Source organism: Ursus americanus, chromosome 25 (assembly GCF_024610735.1).
Source record: "Ursus americanus isolate L20-20 chromosome 25, mUrsAme1.1.p, whole genome shotgun sequence".
In the NCBI taxonomy this organism is placed as follows: Eukaryota; Metazoa; Chordata; class Mammalia; order Carnivora; family Ursidae; genus Ursus; species Ursus americanus.
In genome coordinates, this window is record NC_142151.1 from 8356578 (window position 1) to 8377293 (window position 20716).

The following is a 20716-nucleotide window of genomic DNA, read 5'->3' on the forward strand; positions in this document are numbered from 1 at the left end:
GGACCACCCCCTCCAGGAGCAGAGCTTTAATTCCAGAGTTTTAGTGTATTTACAAAAGTCCACAGCTCCAGCTGGCGGCCCCATTGTTCTGTGCTTGCCCCTGCCTTCGGACAGGTCAGCTCACTCTGTGCTTGTCCAGGCAGGGGGCAGAGGGGTGCCCACCTTCTATTAGTGTAACATAATTGATACAAAGATCGCTTATCTACTGTGAAAAAGGCCCAGAGCCAGCCAGAGGCCTCTAGGCTGTCTTGCTTGGTTCTCCAAACCCAAAATGGGCGATGAGGCAGGGCGCCCCCTATCGGCAGCCACTGGCTTGGGCTCCGGGCACACTCAGCCTCTCTCAGGATCGCGCGCGCGCGCGCGCGCGCACGCACACACACACACACACACACACACACACACACACACACCTGTCACACACACAAGGCTGAGCCCCCGGCAGTGCTCCGGCAGCTGAGAAAATCTATGTACACTGAGAGAGTAGCACCAAGTAGGCGGCTGACAGCCATGCCGGCCCCTCCGAAGCCCTTGTCCAGAAAAAGGGGTCCGAAGGGCATCTCGCACGGCCCTTCCGAGCTGCCCAGCCAGGAAGCAGCGGTCCTCCGAGCAGGCCCCTCCCGGGGCGGGGCGGGGCCTCATCGCTGGAGGCGGGGCGCCGGCGAGAGGGAGGCGGGGGCACACAGCGCCTCCTCGATGTCCTCCAGGCAGCCGAGCAGGTCCATTTCGCGGAGCACGCGGCCCAGCGGCTCCAGCGTGGCTTCGCGCCGCGGCGTGCGCCGCCGCCAGGCCGCTAGCATGCTGTAGTGCGCCTCCCGCAGGCAGCGCCCGTTCTGCAGCTCCAGCCGCTCGATCTCGTGCTCGCTCAGCCCCAGCCGCCGCACGAACTCCTTCCAGCGCGACGGGGGCACGCCGTCCACCACGGCATACAGCGTCGCCGGGTCCGCCGGGTCCGCTGCGGGGAAGCAGGCAGTGAGCCTCCGGCCGCGGCAGCCCGGCCCCTCCTGCCCCCCCGCTCCGCGCACGCGCCCTCTGGAGCCCCGCCCACCTGCCCCGGCTCGGAACTCACCTTCTGGGCGATGAGCGTGGGTGCTGTCCTCCCACTTCTGAACAGGGGTGGGGATAGGGGTGGAGGTTGGAGCCGCGGTGAGGATAGGGCCAGCCTCCTGGTAGGGTGGAGCCATCTCTCCAGAGACTGATGCAGCCCTGAACTTCGACCAGTCACTGGGGGTGAAGACGGACCTGGGAGTGAAGGTGGGGTTGGGGATGGGAGTGAAGCCCGTGGTGGGACTGAAGCTCGTGGTGGGACTGAAGCTCGTGGTGGGACTGAAGCTCGTGGTGGGACTGAAACCTGGAACGGAGGCCAGGGTCTCAGGCTCCCCCTAAAAGAGAGAAGGCACAGCATTAGCAGAGGAGAGGAAAAAGAGCCCCAACCCTCTCTACTCTGGAAGGGGGTTGGGACTAGAGGGAGTTAGGGGTTGTCGAGGGTCATTTGAGTCTCACAGGGTTATAATGGACAATCAGGGAAGATCGGGGGTAGGTTCCTAGTTTCATCTTACCTCTTTTGTAGGTGTCGATTTCCCACAAACTGAGAAAAAAGAAACAAAGAGTCACAAATTTCACTTCCTTTCTCAGCCCTGGCGCCCATATTGGGGCTGGCCGTGGGGACTTGTGGTGACACGCTTCAGGGCCAAAGTGGCCCCAGGGACAAGAGAACTACTGATGCAGTGTGACCTCTCACAAGCCATCAGGGCCTCCTCCTGCCGACGGGGTTCTCGGCAGCAAACTAAGGGGACACTCCTCATTTCCCTCATCGCTGGTCAATCTTGCCCACTCACCCACCTCCCACATCCCCGCCAGCACGCTTTCCCCTCGCAAAGGCCCCACTCACTCACCAATGGAGAAGAACCTGGGCTTCTGCCTTTGGTAGCGGCACATTAAAACAACGGAGAAGGATAAAACGCAAATACCAAAGATCACCACCAGGGGCAACAGCACTGTGGTACCTGGAGATGGGGCCGACTGCGGTCAGAGGAGGGGGCAGCAGGGGGGGCTGGGTAGGTGGAGGGGCAGAATTTGGACAGGGCAGGTGAGCATGGGGACAGGGTGACTTGTCCTCACCTGGGTCCTGAGGGTCCTTAACCGTTTCCATTGGGGGTAGACACAACTTCGTGCAGTCTGTGTTTTTCTTACAGCTAAAAGAAGAGATCCGCAGGTGAATAGGGGCCCTCCCATAAGAGGAAGACAGGGGAGAAAGACAAAGGAAAAAAAAAAAAAAACCCACGTTGTTGGAAATTCTTTGCTTTACAAATATTTTAGCTCTCTCTTGATATAACGGAAATTAAACCTCTCCTGGGAAATTAAGCCTCTCCTGATGCACAGGAATGAAAGCTAGGTTAATCACAGAATCATTTAATTTTAGAACCGGTCTTGAGGAGGCTGTGTAGAAAAAAATTAAAAGCAGTGAGAGGCGGGGCATGAATTCCAGCCCATTCATTGGCTAGCAGTGTGACTCCAAGTAAGTCATTTCACCTGTGAGCCCCAGTCTGCTCCTCCCTAAAATAAGGCTCTTACCCACCTGCCAGAATGGAGGAACAAGTGAGATCAGTCTGCCTGACATATAGTAAGTGCTCAGTACATAGGGGCGGTCACTGAATTGTTTTCCTGATGAGAATCCCATGGTAAAGAGAGGTCGGAGAGCTTTTTCTTGAGATCACATTGCTGGTGACAATCCCTGACTTTGAGAAAGGGGTCAAACGTGCATGTGAAAAATTTTAAAATAGACGTTGTTGGGGACAGTCAGAGAGCACTCTAGAACAAGCCCATTTTCCCCTGTTGCAAGTTGTCACTGGGCAGCATGGAGTGATGAGAACTTCACAGAGTGCTAGAAGGGACCCAGGGGAAGGTGAATTCTCAGCAGGAATCCGAAAGCAGGAAGAGGCACTTTTGCCCACCTCACAAGCTCATGTGAGAACCTCATGGAATGAGTGTGAAAGCTCTTTGAAGCAGCAGAGCGGACTATTTAATAGGAAAAAAAAAATCCAGTGTCAGACACTTTGTAGCTATACAACTTGCCAAGTGGATGTCATTATCCTTACTTTATTATTTTTTAAATTTTATTTATTTATTTGACAGAGACAGGCAGTGAGAGAGGGAACACAAGCAGGGGGAGCGGGAGAGGAAGAAGCAGGCTCCCAGCAGAGGAGCCTGATGTGGGGCTCGATCCCAGAACGCCGGGATCACGCCCTGAGCTGAAGACAGACGCCCAACGACTGAGCCACCCAGGCGCCCCCATTATCCTAACTTTAAAGGTGAGAAAACTAAGGCTCCGAGATGTTAAGTAACTTGCCCAAGGTCACACAGCCTAAGTGGCTCGGCTGAGATTTAAACCCAGGTCAGTTGAACTTGAGAGCCCTCAGAGTTACTTCTTTGCACGCGCACGCGAGTGTGCAAGACCAGGCTCTGTGGAGCCAAAAAAGGTGGGGAGGCTTGAACAGAGACTGGGGAAGTAATACCATATTGCAGCAAAGATGCCATCAATAATAAGAAGCACCATTATTTACATATTACACACACACACACACACACACACACACACACACACAGCTGCCAGTTAAACCATGATACATCATCAATTGTTAGATGCAGTGTGATTTCATCCAGGTGAAAATGCACGTCCTAGAATCAATGAACTGTAATAGACCCTGTCACCCCCAAATCCAAATGTCTGAATTAAAAGAACTGCAAGTCCATGAAGTATGAGCCTCTATTCCTAAAGACTTCTTCAGATTTTTAGGAGCAAGTCCCCCCGGGGCGGGGGGGGGGGGGGTGGTGGTGGTGGGGGGAGGGTGTAGGAGGAAGGACCGTCTGGTGTTTTGACACGAAGCGTCAACCACTCAAGCCAGTAAGAGAGCATTCTGGGGTGTCTCCCTTGTCCTGCTGTTGGCTCTCACCTGCAGACACCCCATCCCACCCCAAGCCCCCTCCCCACCCGATCCAGAGCCCAGCAGCTAGCAGAGATACTCACTGAACACAAGAGACGCACTCATTCTCTCTTAGAAAGAAGCCCGCGTGGCAGGTGCACACGGTGTTCTGTCTCTCCTTACCTGTGGGGAGATGCAGCACAGCTAGGGGAGGACCGCCCTGCACCCCGAGGACCACGGGGAAAGCCAGGAGCGGCAGGGGGCAGGCGGCCAGAGTGGAGGTGGTCCCACAGACTTCGGGAGTGGGAAGGAGGGGAAGTGTTGCGTCAGGGAGAGGGGGCGCAGAGGCGGAGAGCTTCCTCCTGCGACGGGGCCACCCTGGGGCAGGGAGGGGGCTGGGGTCGGGAGAACCGTGCTCACAGGAGATCTGCACCGTGCCGTTGAGGCAGAGGCTGCAGTTCACGCACTGGAAAAGGGTGTCACTCCAGTAATAGCGGTACTGGTTCTCCCGGCAGCCACACACGGTGTCCCGGTACACGGTGCAAGGAGAAATCTCCACCTGGTTCATTTCTGGAGAGGGGAGGAGATGGGTGTGAGCCCCCGCCCCGCCTCAGAGTGTGTGTTTCTCTGTACACACGTCCGCACCCACGCATTCACCCATGCACGCGCATTCCCGCCCACGACCGCCAGCAGAGATCTGTCTGCCCTCACGCGCAGACAGGTGTGCACACTGCTCTAACCTAGCCGCTGTTTAGAGCCCCGGCCGCCTCCTGAGACTCACCTTTGCGGCATTTGGAGCAGCTGAGGCACTGTCTGAGGTGGTTCTCGGAAGCTGTGAAGGTGCCGTTTTCACATTCCCTGCAGTCCGTGTCCAGCCCTGGGCCAGGACAGTCATCATACAGGTAGGTCCCTGTGATGGGGTGGCAGGTGGGGTGGCAGGGTTAGGTGTCAGCGAGAGCTCAAGGAAGGAGCCCCATGCTAGAGAGAATGGCCAGGGCCACCCCCCGCCACCAAGTCTCTAAGACAGGAAAGAAGGGCGAAAATCCCAGCCCAGGAGAGGCAACAAAGTTAAGAGACTGGAGGTGAGAGACCCCCAGGTTCTAGAACCTCTGGAAAAGGCAAAGGAAGAAGCAGGACCCCATCACTGAGCAGGTTCACCGTTAACTGCTTTCTCCTACCTTTGTGGCACTTTGTACAGCAAATGGAATTATCTCGAGGGTGAATATATTTTCCTTGAGGACACAGAATAGCTCTCTTCTCCCGGTCCCTGAGGAGAGGGACCAGTGCCGTAACCTGTAACGGGTATATTTCCACCAACAGAGCCAGGAGCACCTGTGGAAGAATCAGACAGAGGAGAGCCCATCAGAAGAGGGAGGGTGGGAGCCACAGAGATAGCAAGTCCGAAGCCTTCCCAGCTCAAGTCCTTTCTCAGTGGAACATTCCCCCCAGGCCACTCCCACTCCCACTCAGTGTTCTTCCTCTAAGCTTAGACAGCTGGCCCCATGTGATGAGTGCTTAATTCTTCCCTAGTTGTTCTATGGACTAATTTTTGTCCCTCCAAGTCAAGGCTCGTGGACCCCAGCCTGGGCCCTATTTGATCCTTCTTTCCCAATAGCAGCTAATAGTGCTGGACACAGGGCAGGTGTTTAAGGAATGCTTTTTTTTTTTTTAAGATTTTATTTATTTATTTGACAGAGAGAGAGACAACACAAGCAGGGGGAGCGGGAGAGGAAGAAGCAGGCTCCCAGCGGAGGAGCCCGATGTGGGGCTCGATCCCAGGACCCCGAGGTCATGCCCTGAGCCAAAGGCAGACGCTTAACGACTGCGCCACCCAGGTGCCCCTAAGGAATGCTTTTTTGATTGGGAACTGGCAGGTTACCTCAATTATGGCCCTTCCTTCCAACAAGGAGCCCTAAGGATTGGGGTGGTGTTTCCCCACCCAGGGGCTATGTTCGCAGTGTATTCACTTTGTGAACGTTCACAGAGGTGAACAGTTAGGATCTGTGCACTTTCCTGGATTGTGTTATACCAGTAAAAAGTTTTTTTATAAAATCAGATTGGCGCGGAAGTTAATTGATGTTTCTGTGGGCACCATTCCAGGGGAGTGGGCAGAAGCAAAAGGAAGAATTTCTTTATAAATCTCTATCAGAGCCTCACTTAAGATTTTGCCCTCAGACTCCAGGCCGTATCCCCTTCCACCATTAAATCTGCACAAAGGCCCCAGATTGGCCAGGGCAAATGGGGAGGGGAGTAAAAGGGAAAGTTTCGGGTCAGGAACAAGGTAGGTGATTGACGAAGTTTAGGGGCAGGCAGGAGTGGACAAAGGCATGTAGATTATACACAGCTACAGCTGGCCAGAGGCTGGTGGTCCGGCTCAAAGGACCATCAAGTTGAGAGCTGAGGGTGGAAGGGAGTCCTGAAGCCCTCTGCACACCAGGGCATTCTGGGAGCCATGTTTTACAGCCTCAGGGAGAGCCCACGGCCACCGAATCACTTGCTCAGTTCTGGCTTCCAAGCCAGGGACAGCAAAGCCAGGAGTCAGTGTCGACCTCCAACCCAGACTTTGCCCCGTGTTCTCCGGTCAGCCTCTTTCTGGCTTTCCCTGGGCCTTGATTTGTTTTTCCCTATGCTATAAGAGCCGCTTTATGTAAAGATAAGAGGAGGTCCTCCAAGTGTGTTAAACACTGGGGAGCAACACGGTAATCAGATGACAGAAACCCCAGTCTGGGACAGGCAGGCATGGCAGCCCACAGCCCAGAAGGCAGGCAGGCAGGCAGGTAGACAGGCCATGCTCCGAAGCACCCTCTGGGGGACGCTGCAGCCTGGAAGCTGGAGCCAGGAACAGAAGCTACCCTGTGAAACACAGCAGCAACAGCACCCCTTGCCCTCCCCACCCCCTACCCTCACAGGGCTGCGCTACCCTACTCAGAGGGCAGCACCCTCCTTGGCCCACTCCGGAACTGTTATCTCCCTTGAACAAGACTGGGGCATCCAGGGCAACAGGAAGAGTTTGGGGTGGTTATGGGAACAACTTCCCAATCCTGAAAGTGTGGTTCCTTTCCCTGAAGAAGAGCTCTCTGCGCCTAAGGTTACTGGCACTTGAAATTCCACGCGGGCCCGCCCACCCCCCACCCCCAGGAGCAAAGCCAACCCACAGAGACAGTCAGGAAGAAAAACTAGGGGCTCGGTCCAGGACAGCCTTGGTGGGGAGCTTTTCAGGGACCACTGGCCTGTGAGGAATAAGCTTCCCGGGAGCAGGAGCCAGGGAGGGAGAGAGGCTGTCTCAAGCCTAGTGTCTCACTCCCTATCCAGCACTTTGGGGGTTAAGTGAGATCCGGGAAAGGGAAATCTTTTCCCAGCAGCTCCGCCCAGTGACTCAGGCCAGGGAGGGAGGGCATCTAGGGGAAGGGAGAGAGAACCAGCAGCTTCCCCAGCTCCTCAAGGGTCATGAGTCAGCACAAAGACTGAGGGACCAGCCAGCCATTAAGACCCCATCTGAGCCCTTCCTCCTGTGGCCAGGCTCTCCCTCCAATCCCCACTCAGAGCACACTTCCTCCGCCTCCACTCCAACCCCTCCTCAAAAGAGCCAGGCAAAGGACCCCTGTCCCACTTGGCCTACATATTTCGGGAAATGGCTCCCTCTCCCATTCCATCCCAAAGGGAAGTCTCCTCAACCCCTGGCTTCCTCCCATCGGGTCACTACCCACCCCTCCCTGAGGGGCCTCTCGGCTCCTTCCCGCCCCTCAGCATCCTTTCTTTAGACCAGGCTCTGCCCCGACTCCTCCTCCCCATTCAACCAGTCCCCAACAGAAAGGCCCTTTCCCTGGGTTCTCACAGGAGCCCCCTGACACTCCCCAGTTCCAAAAGAAAGCAAACCAAGCCTGCCCTCCCACCCGGGGTTCACTGCATTCCCACAGCCCGGCTGGTTCTGGCCAGTGGGGTTGGGGTTGGGGACCTCCCTGGGGTCCCCAAACAACCCTTAGGAAATAAGGCCAGTTCTGAGTCTCCACAGCCCTTCCCCCGCCCCCCAAGTCCACTGGCAGCACAGGAAACATTCCAGAGCCCTGAACGCCCACGTCCAGTAGTGAGGAAGCAGGCGAGAAGAGATGTAAGACAGCCAGCCCTACTTCCCAGGTCCCTGATAGCCCCCAGCAGTGCCCCAGCCAGCCCTCTCTGACCCCTAGCAGCCAGGGCCTCGGGCCCACACCAGTGGGCACCACCAGCTCCAGGGAGCAGGTCCTCAGCAGCTGCCTCTTGCAGCTAAATTAGGAGGTGAGCAAGCTCTGAGCCCAAAGACCCTAGCCAGCCTGCACCTGTCATCTGGAGCAGGGGAAAGGCAGGAAGCTGGAAGGTGCCTGTGGAGAGGCAGTTGAGGGGGTGGCCCAGCACCCCTCCAACTCCCCCACAACTTCCGCCTGGGGAGACTTTAAAGTGTGACTTCCTGTGCTGGGGCTGCAAAGGGGGCGGAGAAGCTGAGAGAGCGACCCTGTGGTCTAACCCTGACCCAGCACCTCACAACCTTAGCTGTGCCCTTCCCCTGCATTAATTTGTTCATTAAATTAAAATATGTTTGTTCTTTGTGAAAATCTTTGAGGAGCTTATGACAGCTCAGTCGTGATTCCACCTCCCTCCCCTGATGCCTTTCATTAATGCCGCTTACTTCCTCCACTCAAGCTCGTTAGATGCTCAGCCCCCTGTGAACTTCAATACCATGAATTAACTATATCTACTTTTGGCTCTTATTACAATATAATTATCCTGGGTGAGTAGATATGATCTCCCCAAAGAGACCATAAACTCTATGAGATGAGCGATCAGAGAGAGTGTGTGGTCAGAGATAGTGTCTTATCCTCCTGGGTATCTTCTCGGCTCCCAAAATGAGAGGAGCAAAATAAATAGAGATTGATCGGCCAACCTAACAGCTCATCTGTGCTCCACTCGGTTGAAGCCAGTGCTTCCCAGAGAGGGAAGCAGAGAGTCAGTGCCCCTGGTAGGAACATACTTATCTCCGGGGGAGAGTTCTCAAGCCATGCCCACTCCTTCCCTCACATGTACACACACGGACTCCCCCACTGGAGAGTCTGACGAGTGTTCCTCTCCTCTGAGCATCACTGGTGACTGAATGCAGCCCATACGAATGATAGGAAGGCAGACAGGAGTTTGAGAAGCCCTGCTCTAGCCTGTTAGGCGCGCGCTTCATCTGGCTATTCCTGAACCCTTAACATGCCCCAAACTCAATGGATCCATCTCGGGGTCTAGACAAATGTCACACCACCTACCAAGAGCTCTGTCACCCTTCTGTCCTCGGGCCCTCCCCCGGCGGTCCCGATCCTGCGGACATTGGGTCTGTCGGTTTATCTTGCCAGTCCTTCTTCTGTGATCTCTCAGTCCTGTCCATACCCATGGGTTGCCTCATATGTGGATTATTGCAACTGTCTTCCAGCTGACGGCCCAGCACCAGCCTCTTTCCTGCTCCAATCCGTCCTACACACATTCTTATCCATGTTCACACTTCAGCTTGTCCCCACATGTGTGGGAATCTTCTTCTCTAGGGCTTGACCTGGAACATCATTTCCACAGGTCACTCCTTCCCTGACTGAGTGCTTGTAAAGGTCCCTCACTGCTACCCGAACACGTTCCCAGACACCATAGGCCCTCAGAGGACCATTTCTTGAATGAATGAATGAATGAATGAATGATCATCTACGTGGGACCGCAGTCAGGATTCTCTCTTTATCTCCTCCCCCACGCCCTCCGATTTTCTCATTCTCATTCCTTCTTGTTCCTCAACATGCTCCTTCCACTCCAGCCACGGTGTTCCGCTTCCTGCCACCACTACCCAAACACAAATCCCACCTCTCCCTTCCCCTACTCTCCCTCAAACCAGTCTCCCTTCTTTCTTGCCGCGCTGCCAGTCAGTGACTTCAAATCTTAGCTCCAAATCCACTTTTCTATGAGGTTTTCCGTTCCTCATTCCATCTGACCAATGCCTGCTCCTTGATTCATGCAACGAAGAGTTAGGAAGCACCATCTCGGGCTAGGCCCCGTTTGGCTGCTAGGGGTCTAGAGCGAATACCGCTCACGCTGTCCAGTTCTCGGCTGGGTCAGAGACAGTCCCTCGTAGGCTCTGCAGTCTAGGCAGGGGGTGTGCCTGGAGCACAGACACCTGAGTTGAGGCAGCTGGAAAATGCCCATTCCCTTCCCTGGTTCTGCCTCCCACCGGTGTTCTAGGACACCACATCAAAACACTTTTGTGGGCATTTTCCCCCAGACTGTTCTGAAACCATTTTTTTGCTGTAAGCTTCTTGGCTCCCAGACTGTAAGCTCTTTGAGAACAGCAAAATCCTATGAGCTTTGTCACAGTCTCTCCAGTATTCTTCCCCACTACCCCCTACACACGGCAGCCTCCTGTGCTCAGCGCTGCCCACTGAGTGGTGAGCAACTGAGCAGCTCACACAGTCCTCGCAAACCTTCTGTTTCCCCTCCAGCTCCAGGGTGAGCTCGGGTCCCTTCCCCTCCAGCCCCCAGGCCTTTTCCGTTATCTGTTCAGACTCCCCATACCCTCTGTTTTCTGAACACAGTCACCACCAAGCAATTACTACCAATACTTCTAATACTAACGAGACAAATGGAGCATTTATTGAGCGCTTTCTATTTGCTGTACTTTATTCCTCCACTAGAATGTAGACTCCATGGCGGCAGAGGGTTTGTTCACTGCTGTAATCGCAGCACTTAAAACCCCAGCACGGACCCAGCACTTGATAAGCTGAATACTTAACCCACAGTTGACCATTGAACAACGCAGAGATGAGGAGCGCCGGCCCCTCCGCTTAATGAAAAATTCATGTACAACTTTTGACTCCCCCAAAATGTAACCACTCATAGCCTACTATTGACAGGAAGCCTTACTGACAGCCGGAACAACTGATGAACACGCATTCTGTAGGCTGTGTGTAGTATACACCGTAGTCTTAGAATAAAGCAGGCTAGAGAAATGAACATGTTATTAAGAAAATCACAAAAAGGAAATTCACTTACAGTACTGTATTTAATGGAAAAAATCTGCATGTAAGTGAACCCTCGTGGTTCAAACCCATGTTATTCAAGGGTCAACTGTGTATCAATCTATTTAATCTTCAAAATGACATTACGAGGTAGTGTTTATTACATACGTTTTAGAGATAAAGAAACTAAGACATGGAAGGTTCTGTAGCCCGCCCAAGTTCAGGCAGCTAGTTGGTGAGGGAGGCAGGATTTGAATCCAGGTGACCTACCCCTAGAGAGAAGAGAAGTAAGACCAGGCAGCGGGATGGGGGTGGAGGGAGCCTGGGAGAAGGACCGCCTTGAGAGAAGTCAAGAGCCGGGGCTGGGGAGGCAGGAGGTGGGACAGTGAGAACAGAGAGACCCAGATAGAGAGAGGTGCTGCCTGGTGAATCAGGGTCTAGAAATGTGGACTCCAGCAGAGAAGAGAGGGAGAGGGAGAGAAAAAGTTTCAAAAAAGGAGACTCTCATGGGGAAACTGACAGAAAATGAAGACATGCTTAGGAGAGACAGGACAAGACCCAGAGGAGAGGAGAGTGGGGAGGACGCAAGCCAGGGAAGGGCAGAGACCCAGCACAGGCCAGGAAAATCCACCCCAGGTGGCGGGAGAGAGGGGCTCAGGGCATGGCACAGGACGGGGGATCAAGAAGACACTGAAATGAGGCTGAGGCACAAGAAAGGGACATTTTCCAATGACGAAAACAACTTTCTACTAACTTCCCCAAACCGAGCTGAAAAAGAAGAAACCAAGAGATTGTTGTTTAGGCCTGTAGGAAGGGAGCTGGAAGGCTGGCATAGGGACAGGGACAGGGACGGGACCAGGTGAAGGTGGTGCTGGTTGTCCAACAGAGACCACCCACCTAGAAGCTGAGCCAGAGGCAGAGGGTGAGGAATGCCTCCAGGTGGGCGTCCTGGCCCTGGGGAGGGCACTGGGGACGCTCTCCACAGGGTTGCCCTGCCCCTATTCAGTTCCCACTCTACTCCCAAATACCCCCCTCCACACAGGCACCCACACATAGCATCCCAAACTTACCCACCAGCCCATGTCCATTCCCGGACTCAGTTTCCCTCTTCACTAGCCTCCAACTCCTACCCTCTGCCAGGGCTTGCTCAGCTAGAGCCCACAGGCAGCCTCCCCTCTCCCAGCCCCGCACACACCCGCTGGCCAGATGACCAGAGGACAGGACTCTGAATCATCTGGACTCCGAGGACTGAATGTCCTTCTTCCATTCCTGTCCTTACTCTCCCGAATCTGCCCCACCCTCGGGGATCACCTGCCCCCACACTCCTGGCCACCTCCTAGCCCCAGCGAACTTCCTTGGCTGTCCTCGGGTTCCCTTTCACTGTCCCCCTGGCCTCTGACTCAGGGCCGGCGGCCGAATGTGGGACCCGAACTTCTGGCCGCGTTTGAAGTGGGGCCACGCTGGCCGGAGGCCGGGGGCCGGGGCAAGGGCCCACTCCTGCGGGGCGGGCCCCCCACGCCTCCCCCCAGCCCACTCGGCCTTCGTCGCGGGGCTCACCAGTGGCAGCAGCAGGCCGGGCACGGCGGGGAGGCCCATGTCGGGCCAGCTGTGGCCTCTCACTCCCCCATCGGGGCTCAGGCGGCGGCGGCTGCGGCGGCGGCGGAGTCCGGGAGGCGCGGGCCCGGCAGGTCCCGGGAGGAGCCCGGGGCCGCGGGCTGGGGAGCTGAGGTGGAGACTGGGGTGATGATCACCGCTCGGTCCCCAGCCGGGACCTCCAAACCCAAAGGCCAGAGCTGGAGCCCCAGTCCTGAGAACTGGGAGAAAATTAAAGCAAAGAGAGAGCGAGGAGGTGGGAGGGAAGGGAGAGTGGCAGACGGGGTGTTGCAACTGCGGGACAGGAAGAGCCTGGGGGAGGAGAAGGGAGGAGGCGGGAGGAGGGGGCGAAGGGCTGTAACCCTTTGGAGCTCAGTCAGAGGCGCGGGAGTCCCGGATCCCGCGGCCTCATGCCCCCAACCCACCAATCCCACTCCTCCCGACCCAACCCCGAGGTGCAGTAAGCCCCTCCCTCCTCACCCCGTCACCCGATCTTTCCCACGTGAACAGCAATAAACCGACTCGGGGCTTTGGAGTCACATTCACTGGGTTCCAGTTCAGAAGGCTCCACTTTTTAGCTGGGTGGTCCTGAACCAAATACCTACACTCTGTGAGTCTGTTTTTCGATGCGCCGTGGAGAGAACCTAGCTCCTGGGGTGGCTGTAAGGACTGGCTGAGACAGGACAGGTTAAGGGTCTGACCCATGACAGGTACTCACGTTCCTCAGTAGCTCTTCCCTTGCCCCAGACTTCTCCACTGACCCTAATCTCCCACTTTCTTGGGTATTTATCCCTCCAACCCAGACTCGGAGTGAACCCTCACCCTGGTTTTCTGCCCTGACTGGGGCCCTGACACCCTCCCCCACTCCCGGGCTCATCCACTCATTAGGTATTTTGGCTCATCCACTCTGCTTGGCTAGGGCCCCCAGCTGCTGATCCTGGCTCTCCGACGAAAAGTCGGGGCACCTTAGGCAAAACCTCCACCAAGCCTCATTTACTGAGAGTAACATTGCCTGGCCCACCTACATGGGGAAAATGATGTCATGAGGATTAATGAGATCATATCTGTGAAAATGCTTTGGAAATTACAGAAATCTCTATCATGTTTTACCAGTACATTCTCAGTGCCCCTCTCCCAAATACTCTCTGATTTATCAATCCAAATTGACGTTAGACATAATCTACCACAGCCCTCTGTTTTATAGATAAGAAAACTGAGGACGGGAAACATGCATGGCTTGATCTCTGCACAGCCAGCTGAAACCCCCGAGCTCCAACTTCAGTCCAAAGGTCCGTTTTGCTTAGACAACATTGTCACTTTTCTATCTGTCCCTTTGAGTCAGACACCACACTCTAGGTATTTCAGGCCACCCCCCCTCCTTTGTGCAGGATATCTCCCAGATGAGTCCCACAACAAGAATACAACGATCACCCAAATATCCTCGGGGCACAATGACTTTCATAATGCCCAGCCTAGGCCCGAGGTCCCCCAGCCGCTGAGGTCGCTAGAAATGCAGGGAGACCGGAGAGGTCTTTGTGACTCGGAATCAGAGCTCCAGGCCCCTTCTCTGACCGCACCTCTTGGACTCCACCCTCCCTGGCTCTCCCTGGCCTCCCCTCTTTGATCCCAAGGGCAGAGCATCTATAGGTGAGAATGGAGCTCAGGTGCCCCCCACCCCTGGCTGACTTCACCCCATCCTCCAGCTTCTGAAAAAAGAAGTGTTTACCACATATTAAACATTCAATAAGTGGTAGCAATGTTAGGAGTTGCACAATTAATAGTATTCACAATTAATAACAACTTTAATGCCCTATTTTTAATGTTATAAGGAATTTTTAATAGTCTCTGCCAACTCTCAAAGCCATTACACATACCCTGGCACAATAAGAGAGTTTTTTTCATTGTTTAGGATAAATGTGTATTTACTTTAAATTTTGAAAAGTGTGGTATTAAATTGTTCAATAAAACTCTGTCTTAAAAAGATGGTGAGAGGGGCGCCTGGGTGGTGCAGTCGTTGAGCATCTGCCTTCGGTTCAGGGCGTGATCCCGGCGTTCTGGGATCGAGCCCCACATCGGGCTCCTCCACTGGGAGCCTGCATCTTCCTCTCCCACTCCTCCTGATTGTGTTCCCTGTCTCGCTGGCTGTCTCTCTCTGTCAAATAAATAAATAAAATCTTTAAAAAAATTTTTTTAAATAAAATAAAATAAAATAAAAAGATGGTGAGAGGTTGGTGCTTCTAGGAATATGAAAGGCCAGCTAGTCTCATGGTGGAGGTGAGAATGTGGGCATGACCTCTCCAGGGGAAGAAAATTTTTTCTTGGTGAGGGAGGGAATGGCAGAGATGGAGAAATAGGAGAGGGGCGAACTAGAGGATGACGGAATTGGCTGTTAGTGCTCTTCCCTGTCACAATTCTCTCACAAACACACACACACACACAGCCCACAACAGCAGAGTGATCGAAAGGACACTGGACTCCAAGTCTGGGTGACTTGGGTTCTAGCCCCAGCCCCGTCATCCGACTCCATGTCTCAAAGGGAGACAGGATGGGTCATAGCAGGAGACCTGGCTGGTTCTGTAAGAATTAGGAGCTTGGGCAAGTCACTTCACCTGCCAACCTTCTCAATAAGGAAAAGAAGGCAACCTAAACCCTTTCTTTTCTGGCACCCATTCTGACTCCTAACCCTATAGATAAGAGATAAAGAGCTCAGGGTGGAAATGCAGTGGGCCAGGAGAAACTCCAGCGTGGGTTGTTGGGGGAGTGGGGAGGGGGCCGATTGCTGTCATCCATAATAGAGCCAGCTTCGTCCTACAGCCAGAGGAGAGGGGCTGGGGACAGGGAAGGGCAAGGCCCAGAGAGCAGACGAGGACAGGCTGAACCTGAGGGCTCAGACAGAGGAGACTGTTGTGACACCACCATTTTCCCCTCATCAGCTCAAGTCTAGGAAAGGGAAGTCAGAAGTCCTCACGTCAGTTCCTGGTCACAACCTTTTCTACCTCTCTGCTCCCTTCACCGCCTCCCCCTCCTTCCCCAAGGTTCTCATGGCTCCTCAGGACAGGGAAGACTGTAAATGAGAGGGGTAAGCCGAAGGCAGCAGGGAGGTGTCCTCGAAGATGATAAGGAAGAGTAACTTCTGGGCTTCAGGTCTGAAGCTAGAGTGGACAAAGGAACCGGGATTCCAAACTGGGGTTCCACTCACACATCCCTATTTCTCCTTTAATAAAAGCAGGAGGATTCCTGCTGCTGGCTTTGAGGTTCCAGAAGGAAATGGCCCAAGTCTCATGCTCCCCTGCCACCCCACAACTCCAAGGCATTTGATGGGGAGGCGGGCAGGTACGGGTGCTATCTTGTGACTGGGCGGAGAGTGGCGCTCAGCAATTGGAGAGGTGGGTGACTGATGATACTAAGTGAAGTTGGAGAGGGAAAGGAAGTTCAAACAGTGGACAAGGGTGAGTCGCCCCAAGCACTGCCCAGTAGATGTCCTGAGGGGAGCAGCAGCATGGCTTCACCCTCCCACCCTAACATGGTGATGGCCCCTTGCAGATGCTCAGCAACGCCCATGGAAGAGCTGGCAGTACAGTCTGTCTCTGCCAGTGCCCCTGAGAATGGCTGCTTCCATAGTGAAGCCAAGGGCTATGGAAGTCTCTCCCCTCCCCCCACCCTGGGACCTCCAAGGACCTTGGGCAGTGACCCAGGGACTTGCATCCACTCCCTACCCCCTCGATGTGCCCCCGTACAGCTCTCCAGACATTCTTTATGCAGCAAACGTTTATTGGGCACCTGCCTACTTGCTCCAAGCGCGACACTGGGCTCGATCCTGAGGATCCGTAAATGAACAGGACTCAGTCCCTGACCACAGGGAACTCACAGTCTAGCTGGGGAGGCTGACACAAAGGAACAAGAAAGCATAAGGCGGCATCCGCTCGCCAACAGATGTTATGCCATGCTGTGGGAGTCCAGGGGAGAGGGAAGTGACCAACTCTGGGGAAGGCAAGAGGGAGCAGAAGTCTTCATGGAAGTAGTGGTGTCGGAGTAGGGTTCTAAGGGATGCATAGGAATTCTCCAGATGGTGTGGAAAGCTTCCAGGCTGAGGAAATAACTTGAGCAAATATGCAGAGGTATGAAGGGCACAGAGGCATTGGGGTATGGCTCTGTGGGAGCGCGGGGCAGATGAGGCTGGAAGAGTCCTGGGGCCAACTAGGAATGGCCAAGCCTTTACTACATCAGTCTGCTCCAGCCCCTGCCCTGGGAAGGGGAATTGCCCAAGAACTAACAAAGGGGGCTTTTGGGTGGGGTTCCCCACTCAAGTTCAAGAAGAGGACCAAACATGTCACTGGAGAACAGCATGGCCAGGCCCGGGGTTGGCTTCAGTCATCTTTGGGTAGGAAATGTGCATGCCTTTGTGTGCCTTTGCTTGTGTTTTGTTTCCGGTCGCCAGTGGTTTCCTAGGAAGGTTCCTTGTCGAAGCTCCAAGTTCCGTTTGGCTGATCCAAGGGAAAAGCGGACTTGTTTGCGCTTGGGTAGGGAAATCAGCGTCTTCTAGAGGCAGGACCAGAGGGTACAGGACAGAAGACAGGGCAATTCTGGGCAGGTTCCTTGGCCCCTGTTCGCTGGGCAATTTCGGTAGCCCCTTATCCATCCTGCTTTCCTCCCCCACACCAAAGGCAGTTGGGCAGCTCTGAGAGGAAGTCCCCCACATTTCTTTCATCCTGCCAAGCCTGGTCCCCTCCCACCAGGGGAAGCGCCTGCCTCGGGTGGAGGGGGGACACTCTCCTTACCCCTCAGGGCTCCCCCAGAGTATAGGCGGAGGAGCTAGTCCTCACCAAGCTGGATGGAGATGGGCAGGGGCCCAGCGTGGCGTAGGCAGGTGGAGGGGCTGTCAAGGCTGCGGAAGTGGCAGGGCCCGGTGGGGATGAGGAGGGGGGTGTGGAGTGCGGGCAGAAATGGGGGGGGAGGGAGGAAGCTGGAGTGGAGGCCACCTCCTGGGCACCCCTGCCCCCTCGGCCTGGAGACCAGTACCGGCTTCGGAACCTCCGAAGCAGCATGAGGAATGTGATGACCAGGAGGTCGAAGATGAGCTCCGCCATCTCCACCACAGACAGCACCGAGGAGCCGAACCACAGGCTCCACTGGCTGCCCAGGTTGGACAGGAGGGTGACCGTCTGTGAAGGAAAAGGGCACACTGACCACTAGGACAGAGGGCCCTGGGTTGGCGCTGGAAGAAGAGCCCCATCCCTCCTTCCACAAGGCCCTCACCCACCCCTTTCAGCCTCTTGGTGGTCCCCGGAACGCCTTCTGCCCAAGTCATATCCATCCGGCACACCCTTCCCTCCACCATGCCCAGAGACTTCATCCCCCAGCCAAGTTCCCCTTCTTCCAACCTTCTCAACCTCACCCTTGACCCCCCTCTTTTCCTTGTTCCCCTACCCTCGAGGCCTAGACCCCCGTGGCCCTACAGAGTCACCCCCTTGTTCTCCCTGACAGCCACCCACTAAGACCTCCTAGAGAATCGCAGGCTCAATAAGGACATACCGTGACAGAGGGAGACTCAGAATTGGTTTTGAATTTCAGCTCCTTGAAGAAGATGTTGAGCTTGGCGACCCCATTTCTTTGGAGTTGAGGAGAGGGGAAGAAGAAATGGCAATGGATTAACTTTTCAGACTCTCACAAACGCCCTCCCCCAATCATGTCCTCTTCCTAGACTGCTTTTCCCTCCCAAGGACTCCTCTCCATAGCCAGACCAGGGTAGGACTGACCTTTTGTTGTTGATGGTGTAATTGTTCTGTCGGGATAGCATCCGGAAGATCCAGTCCTGGAAAAGAACGGGGATGTCGATGGGGTCACCCCCCATTCTTCAGGCTTATAGGGCTGGGTGTGGCATCAAACACACCCAAATGCATACCCAGAGAAGACCACAGTGTGACACACACACATCCCCTATCCCTCCCCTTCCCCACTTTACCTGGGATGTCACTGAGGGCCATCGTGCATAACCAGCAGACAGCTCGTAGCTGGTCACACTGGGGATGGAGAAAGGAGCTCAGTGATGGGGGTGAGGTTCTCCCAGTCAAAGGCTTAGCCAAGTACCCTGTGCTCTACCCAGCCAACTGCCCAACCTGTGCCCCAGGGGTAGGAGACACTCACCTGCACGGCTTCCGGCACTTGGTGAAACAGCCCAGGCGGTCTGAGGAAAAGGCATCCTGGAGCTTATAGTAACAGTAACCTGTGGGCGCAGAGAGGTACCACTTTGCTGGGGCAGCTCCAACTTCTCCAGCCCTGACCCAAGAGGTCTCCCAAAATACGTGGGCACCCACATCATCAGGAGCATTACGGTGATGCCTCCTGAGTGGCCGCACCAAAAAATGTTTTAAAAATTAGGGGCGCCTGGGTGGCGCAGTCGTTAAGCGTCTGCCTTTGGCTCAGGGCGTGATCCCAGCATTCTGGGATCGAGCCCCACATCAGGCTCCTCTGCTAGGAGCCTGCTTCTTCCTCGCACACTCCCCCTGCTTGTGTTCCCTCTCTCGCTGGCTGTCTCTCTTTATCAAATAAATAAATAAAGTCTTTAAAAAAATAAAAAAATAAAAATTAAGCTAAGTCAGAAAACAACAACAATGACAAAAACCCAAACCAAAAACAACCCAGGACACATGTATGTAAAGATGAGTGGAATACGGACAAAAATCTAAAATCAAAAAGAAAAGTGGGAACAACTGTGTCAGAGAAATGAGCTTAGGCCAGAATGAGATGCCACTTCACACCCACCAGACGGCCCTTAAAAAAATAAATAAATAAGCATCAGAGAGGATGTGAAGAAACTAGAACCCTCCTACACTGCTGCTGGGAACGTGAAATGGTGCGGCCACTCTGGAAAAGAGTCTGGCAGTTCCTCAAAATGTCGAACACGGAGTTACGATATGACCCAGACACGCCGCTCCTAGGTCTTTACCCAAGAGAACTGAAACATATGTTCACACACAAAATAGAAACAGGAAATAGAAACACCCCAAATGTCCGTCCACTGGTGAATGGGTACGCGCACGAAGCAGAGCCGTATGATGGAGTATCATTCAGCCCTGAAAAGGAACCGAGTACAACAGAGGCCACGAGGTGGACGGCCCTGGAGAACGCCGTGCTAAATACAAGACGCCAGCCACTAAGGACCACACAGGACAGGATGCCCTCACATGAAATGTCCAGAAGAGGCAAGTCGATAGAGACAGAAAGTAGCTTCATGGTTCCCAGGGGTGGGGTGGGGGGCTGCGGGTGCTGGACATAGGGAGCTCAGAGAGTCCTAATGGGTAAAAAGTTTTTTTGGGGGGACACCTGGCTGGCTCTGTCTGTTAAGCATCTGCGTTCAGCTCAGGTCATGATCCGAGGGTCCTGGGATCAGCCCCACATCAGGCTCCCTGCTCAGTGGGGAGCCTGCTTCTCCCTCTGCCTGCCCCCTGCCACTCCCCTGCTTGTGCGCGCGTGCTCTCTCTCTCTAGCTCGCTCTCGCTCTCTCTCTCGTTCTCTGACAAATAAATAAATAAAACCTTTTTAAAAAAAGTTTCTTTTGGAAGTGATGGAAATGTCCTAAAGCTGACTATGGCTGCCGCACAGCCCCGTGATTATACTGAAAACTAAAACCACACTAAAATCAAACTGCGCACTTTAAATGGGTGAATTACCTGGGGCAGAAATGATCTCAAAAAGTTGTTACCTAAAACAGGGAGGGGGGATGAGTCTATGGATCCCCCTTCTCCCCTATTTGCCAAGTTCTAAGCAAGGTTATTGTGTCATTCTTGCTACTCTCAGTTGGCCGGTCTGGAAGTCCTCCATTTCTGACCCAAATCACTCCGTCTCCCAGGACTGGGGGGTCCGGAACAGCAAAGCATGGGGGGCAGCTGGGCCCTTTCCTCTGGGGAGTCAGGAGTCCTTAGGAAGCAGCAGACCATGTCCCCCGGTTCCTCTCCCCCATCCTCCTGGCTTCTCAGCAATTAGCATTGTTATTTTTCTCTCACAGATCTTCAAACTCACAGCCACTTAGAAATCACTGGGGGCATCGAGGAGCAGTGGGCGAGGAGGCCCTGCTCTGCACACGGGAGAGGGCCATCACATCACACCTTCCCCCCGGGCCTCCGCTTGCTCATCTGAGAAAGGCAACGGTGAGGCCAGATGGCCCCCGAGTTTCCCTCCAGCTCTGATGTGCTCTGACCT

The 20716-nt window shown here is 54.5% G+C and overlaps 2 protein-coding genes across 6 annotated transcripts in view; both read right to left on the reverse strand.

Annotated features, from left to right (window-relative positions):
- Positions 1 to 11: 11 nt before the first annotated feature.
- On the reverse strand, positions 12 to 12975 carry TNFRSF1A (TNF receptor superfamily member 1A). Its single transcript, XM_045781164.2, has 10 exons — positions 12482 to 12975; positions 5099 to 5252; positions 4702 to 4830; positions 4341 to 4490; positions 4025 to 4103; positions 2119 to 2192; positions 1893 to 2003; positions 1557 to 1585; positions 1067 to 1379; positions 12 to 952 (listed from the first exon to the last, which is right to left on the reverse strand). Exons 1-10 carry the CDS (start codon positions 12518 to 12520, stop codon positions 636 to 638), a joined length of 1395 nt encoding a protein of 464 aa, XP_045637120.2. The 5' UTR covers positions 12521 to 12975; the 3' UTR covers positions 12 to 635.
- A 1349-nt stretch (positions 12976 to 14324) lies between these two features.
- SCNN1A (sodium channel epithelial 1 subunit alpha) overlaps positions 14325 to 20716 on the reverse strand; it is a 33109-nt gene continuing 26717 nt past the window's right edge. For 4 of the 5 annotated variants that reach the window (XM_045781127.2, XM_045781124.2, XM_045781126.2 and 1 more), the window contains 5 exons: positions 18662 to 18740; positions 18480 to 18537; positions 18274 to 18329; positions 18050 to 18125; positions 16268 to 17679 (listed from right to left, as the gene is read on the reverse strand). In XM_045781127.2, coding sequence (XP_045637083.1) covers positions 17299 to 17679; positions 18050 to 18125; positions 18274 to 18329; positions 18480 to 18537; positions 18662 to 18740 — 650 coding nt within the window. In that variant the 3' untranslated portion in view covers positions 16268 to 17298. Of the gene's footprint in view, positions 14670 to 16267; positions 17680 to 18049; positions 18126 to 18273; positions 18330 to 18479; positions 18538 to 18661; positions 18741 to 20716 lie in introns of those variants that run through there. The other variant, XM_087855566.1, reaches the window with a different exon arrangement.